Raw genomic sequence first — 5470 nt, forward strand, 5'->3', positions numbered from 1 at the left:
CGTGGGCACAGACGTGGGGCTGGCATCAAGACGCTGGCGGTGGGGCAGCAAAGCCCAGGCCACAACTGAGGGCTGCTTAGTCACCGGAGCAAAGACAGCCTCATCCCTAACACCAGTAGAGATGGGACAGCAGAAGCTGGCACTATTTGATTTAACCTTTCCCTGGGTTATTGCATCTTCCCTTCGAGAGACTGGCTTTTTGGATAGAGTTCCTGGCTTCTCGATACTCCGATTAGACCAGGTTGTCTCAGCTTCGAGACAGCTTCCATTTGCATGGGTTTAAACCTCTCCAGTGTCACTGTCCCCTCTGACGTCTCCTACAGCTCCTCATCTGACAGGATCAGCACTCTCTTCTCAATGTTTTTGCTCTTTCTGCCGCTTGGTCCCTCCACCTTGGAGGCCACGTGCCCGTTCTCCCCTGGTGCTTTGCGCTCTGCCTCCTGCATTGACTGCTGGGTGTACTGCTGGTACGCGGGTGAGAAGTTGTGGATTGCGTCCTGCACAATGTCCTGGGGGCTTATGGTCTCCTTCAGCCCACTTGAGATGCTCTGCATCGGGGCAAGGTTTGCTGAAAAACAGGGAGAGCAGGAGGGTAGACAGGCAACAAGCTCAAGCGCTCCAAGACTGGTGTGACACTTTTCCTTAGAAATTCAAGATCAGGGCCTCATCATGGGCCACATCAGCTTGTGGCGGCGAGTGCCAAGGAGAAGAAAGGCAACGCCAGCTCCATGTTTCAAAGAGGATGAAACCTCTCTAGCAGCATGTGCCATAACACCATAATCCCCTAATTTTGCCCATCCACACCAAGGTATCTTTTCCTATCCACTCGCTGTGGCTTGTGGGTATCATGAGGGAAGAGGGAGAAGGAAGTCATGGAGCACAGGAGAAGGAAACTCCTCTGGTGGCTTTTAGCATCCCATTGGTAATGCTATAAGGGGAGGGTCTCCTCTTTCCTTATTCACCGATGAAGGAAGGAAGAAGAGAGGAAGAGTTACCTGTTGAGTTTTCTTTCTTTTCTCTGTACACCTGGCAGGAGAATGCGTAGCGCAGGGCAATGGAAGCAAAGAGCATCTCAATGCAGATGATGAAGTTCTGGTAGCCAGCAGCCACTGTCCCAGCTCCCACCTCCTTCCCATCGATGATCTGAACTTCAGGGATCACCCCACATTTCTCCAGGATTGCAAGCAGCATCCCTGTGCAGGGGAAGGGAGAGGGATCAGCTCTGGTCCTGCATCCCCAGGTCGGGTGGGGCTATGGGAGGACAAGTGCTGGCTGTCAATCGTGGGACCCACCTTGCCAGAAGGAGAGGAAGATGACTGCCTTGATGGTGATGAACTTGAGGACTGGCTCAAACGGGCGCAGCAGGTCCATGGTGGCGAAGTAGAAGAGGAAGAGGGCATAAAGTGCCAGGCTGACAGAGAAGTTGTAGATGATGGTGATGTAGAGGTAGCCACTTTGGACGCTGCGGGGAGAGAGAGCGAGCTGCTGCCCTGGGCTGCGGGAAGCGAAGCGAGTGCAACCGGAGGCAAAGAAGGAAGAAATGGAGGGGGAGAAGTGCATGGCTTTGCCACGGGGGAGAGCACAGCCCAGGAGGGGAAGGAGAGGCAGGGAGAAAGGGGGGAGCAGGGGGCCACTCTCAGCTTTTCCTCTGTTGGTGTGACCTCTTTTATTATGGCTCACAGGAGTTTTGTCCCTTTCTTATTTGGGGGCAGTGAGTCTCCATTCTCTGGCGCTTTGTGCTCCCTGTGCTCTCACTACCCATGGAGCAGCTCTCTGGGGCAGGGGGCTGGCAGGACACCCGGTCCCTTGTGATGGAGCAGGGACCCGTCCTGTCCCCTTCACCCTCCCCAGCCTGACCCAGCATCCTCACTTGAAGTCCCCGTCGTGGTACTTTCCGAACGCCTGCAGGATGATGGTGACAATCGCCATGAGGGGTTTCACGATGCAGAACTGCAGTGTGGCCTGCACAGGGGAGAGACACGGTGCACCCTGGGGGCAGCAGGGATGTCGCACTGCCCTCCCACTGCCACCCCCGGCCCCTCCACACGAGCCAACCCTTCTGCTCTGGGGACAGAGACACACAGGAGAGAGCAGTTCTCCATCACAGGAGTGACCAACGCTGCAGGGTGAAATATGAACCAGCTCAAGGTCTGCAGACAGGAGGGAGCAGGGCTCCCAAAAGGCAGCTCCTGAAAGGCAGCGTAGCCACTCCGAGGGTGGGGACCGGGTGGCTTGGGGACAGACCTGTGCCAGGATTCAGCCTGCAGCGCAGCCCTGGAGAGTTAGAGAGCCGTCCAGGCTAACCTGGGACTGGACAGAGATGGCAATCTCAGCTCTGCAGTGGGAGGAGACCCTGACTCAGCAGTGAGTCAGAGGCAAGGACAGCGAGCGCTGCACCCTGCTGCTGGCCAGGTGCCTGCGAGCTGGGTAAGCTGCCTCCCTCAGAGGAGAAAAAAAAAAAAAACACAAAAAGAGCATCTCGGGAGAGCGGTGAAGCAGAGCCCTCTCAGCAGGGCAGTGGGGAAGGGACCTGCTGCCTGGAGAACCCTCGTTGGAGGGGAGCAGAGCTGATGCACCCCGTCGGGCACCCACCTGCTTGCAGAAGCGCAGGAACCCAATGGAGTAGGACATACCCTGAAGGCAGCAGGTCCCATAAAAGCAGCTGGACCTGGAAGCAGAAGCCGAGGAGATGCTGTTGGGGCTGCTGGATAGGGAAAGCGGGTGGAGGGCCGAGTAACTCGTGGGATGCTGGGACTTACGCAATGGGCTTCCCTCGGATCTCTGTCATGATGGTGCTCTCCCCTCCGAGGTACTCGAAGCACAGGCTCAGGAAGCTGTAAATCACGAAAGCTGGCAAGGCAAGGGCAGACATGATAAGCAGGGCTGATGGAGATCCAGGAGGGGGTGTTATTACATTTCACATCCCTTCCTCCTCAGATGTCTTCTCATCCACCCTGGCACAGCATCAGAATTTGGGACACTGGTGGGTGGGAGCCCAGCGAGAGGAGTAGCAGGTCAAATCCATCTGACTTCCAAGGGGAGTCAGAGGCACCGCACCATGTGCACAGGATTTGTTGCAGACGCAGCAGCTCCTGCATGCACGTGGCAGCAGTTGGACGTCCCAGCAGTGCTCGTGGAGCTGGCCTCCATGCACACCCAGACAAGCCCAGGCAGGAGTGCAATGGCCAGGGACCATCTGCATGGAAGGACCTCAGAATTGCTAAGGGGCAGCACAAGCGGCTGGTGGCCAGCAATAAGCAGGTCTTGAACAGTTTTCTTGAACATCTTCATCACTTATTTTTCATACACTCCAAACCTGAAGTAATACACGTGCCCACACCCTTCTGTTCCCCAGGGGGAGAGCAACAAGGTGGAAGAGCAACCTCAACCCTGATGAGCTTCCTCTGCACCTGAAAACATCCCAATCCCCCAATTTCTTAGGTACATCTACCTTCCACTTTAGAGAAGCTGCATTTCTACCCCAAAGGCAACCAGAAAACCTCTTTATCCAGGAGCATGACACTGGGGTCCCTCTGAGCCTGCAGGCAGGCGGCAGAAAGGCACCAGCTTGTCTCTACCCATGGGGCATCCCCTCCCTGCTGCCGATGGAGAAGGAAGGGGAAAACCTCTCTACGGAGGAAGGGAGAGTGGGAAGTGAAAGAGATGGAGGTTTGCCACTTTGTGCAATCCAGGACACTCCAGAGACACAGGTCAGCAAGATGAGAGCCCTGCTTTACCATCAGCCTCCCTGCCAAGGAGAGGCTGCACTCACCTTCATAGCAATCGCGCACCGAGTCGAAGTAGACGTAGTACTGGTGGCTGCCGAGGAGGAGGAGGCTGAGCCAGGAGTCGAAGGCATAGATGGGCACAATGAAAAGGATGCGAATGATGTAGCGCTGCTCCTTGGGGATGGTGTAATTCCTCAGGTGCGTGTAGATCTGCAAAGTGCCCAGCATGCAGAGCTGTGGCTACCACTGCTCAGGAGGGGAACCAGAGGTGCCCCCAGCCCAGAGGGCTGCAGGAGGCTCATCCCATGTTGACCCTTCTCCTGGGGATGAGAGCACCACTGGCTTTCCACCACAGACCCACCGCAGTGAACAGACATGTGAGACAGGCTCCATCCTGGTCCCCAGAGCAATCCCTTCCACAAAAATGTGGAAATTGGGTCCCTTCCCTGGCGCTGTGCGAGGAGTGTGCCCTCCTCCGTGCCAGCCCCCGTACAGCCATGTCCCAGTGCTCGGAGGCACCAGCTTGCCCCAGGGCTGCCTTCAGCACCACGGATCTGTGCAGCACCCAAAAGCATGCCCACTGGCAGTACATTTCAAGGCAGCCGGCGGCACACACCCCAAAGGCACAGCCCCCAGGGTGCCAGATGAGAAACCCCGCTGGGTGTTGCCTCCAGGCAGTGCCGATGCCCCGTAGCCTCTCCCGGCTCTGGCAGCCGCCTGGGGAGTGCGTGGGCAAAGTCCACCCTCCCGAGCTGCCAGCACCAGGCTCCCGCCAGCGGAGATATCCCCTCTGGGCAGCAACAGGAGGAAATATTTATCTGGAACTGAGTGATTTGCAATGAACTTGGGGGCAATCAATAGTTTTGCCCTCCCATCAACCCCGGTGCTGAGCCCCATCTCCGCTCCAGCCTGTACCTGGTGGAAGGTGATGATGAGCGCTGACCACACGAAGATGCCAGAGATGACCTGCGCCGCTGTCGTGGTCAGGAAGAGCTGCTGGCCATCCTCAGAGTCGTTGTGGGCGGCCGTGAGCAGGACGAGGGCCGAGGATGGGGGAGCTGAGGCCAGCCTGGCCGCTGTGCCGGGCTCCGAGGCGCTGGGTGCCATGGGAGAGGGCGAGGCATGTGTGGCATTACTCATCTGCAGGGAGAGAGAGGCAAGGGGAGCAGCACAGGAAGGCAGGACCGAGGTAAGCTGGTGAAGGGGAAGCTCCCAGCAGATTTCCCAGCACACACAGTGTGGACAAACCTCCTTTGAGGTTAATCTCCCCAGGCTTTTTCCAGGGTGTCCATCACCCAAACCAGCCTATTCACCATGGTTGGGTCTGCTTCTCCCAGCAGGAAAATGCAAACGTTCTTCAGGAGCGGACCCTCTTTTCTCCGAGGAGGTGTATGCAGTCCCTGTGTCCCCCAAAACACACGCTTCTCCTTCCCAGCCTTGCTACTTCTGGTTTCCTCAGGGGTCACTATCCTGCTTGAAAGGGAAAGACCTGCCTGCATTTGTGTCCCTGTGAGTTCACACGTGTGGCTCGGGACCCTTTTCTATCAGGAACCAGAGACTTAAGGGTTAAGCTCATCCCTCACCCATGATAATAAAGAGCCCCTTACCAATGAGCCATCAGGACATTGATGTCCTCCTTGGGAGCCCAGAAAACACTGGGATCCCTGTGGTGTTCCCCCCCAAATTTGGCTCCTTTCCTCATGCGTGGCCTGCTGGGGGCAAACCCCGGGGCTGCCCAAGAG

At 57.0% G+C, this 5470-nt stretch overlaps 1 protein-coding gene across 1 annotated transcript; it reads right to left on the reverse strand.

Moving 5' to 3' along the window:
• Positions 1-317: 317 nt before the first annotated feature.
• Positions 318-4868, reverse strand: TMEM184A (transmembrane protein 184A). Its single transcript, XM_009320021.1, has 8 exons — positions 4644-4868; positions 3773-3938; positions 2760-2850; positions 2593-2668; positions 1871-1962; positions 1293-1462; positions 996-1193; positions 318-568 (listed from the first exon to the last, which is right to left on the reverse strand). The coding sequence occupies exons 1-8, from the start codon at positions 4866-4868 to the stop codon at positions 318-320; spliced, it is 1269 nt and encodes a 422-aa protein (XP_009318296.1).
• Positions 4869-5470: the final 602 nt, after the last annotated feature.

This window comes from Pygoscelis adeliae, unplaced genomic scaffold (assembly GCF_000699105.1).
Source record: "Pygoscelis adeliae isolate BGI_AS28 unplaced genomic scaffold, ASM69910v1 Scaffold242, whole genome shotgun sequence".
NCBI classification, from domain to species: Eukaryota; Metazoa; Chordata; class Aves; order Sphenisciformes; family Spheniscidae; genus Pygoscelis; species Pygoscelis adeliae.

Excerpts from the sequence above, each read along its gene's own strand:
- TMEM184A (XM_009320021.1), bottom strand. The coding sequence starts at position 4,868 with ATGAGTAATGCCACACATGCCTCGCCCTCTCCCATGGCACCCAGCGCC. Across the intron at positions 3,939-4,643 it reads TCATCATCACCTTCCACCAG|ATCTACACGCACCTGAGGAA; the intron begins GTACAGGCTGGA and ends GGCACTTTGCAG. Across the intron at positions 1,463-1,870 it reads TACCACGACGGGGACTTCAA|CGTCCAAAGTGGCTACCTCT; the intron begins GTGAGGATGCTG and ends CTCTCCCCGCAG.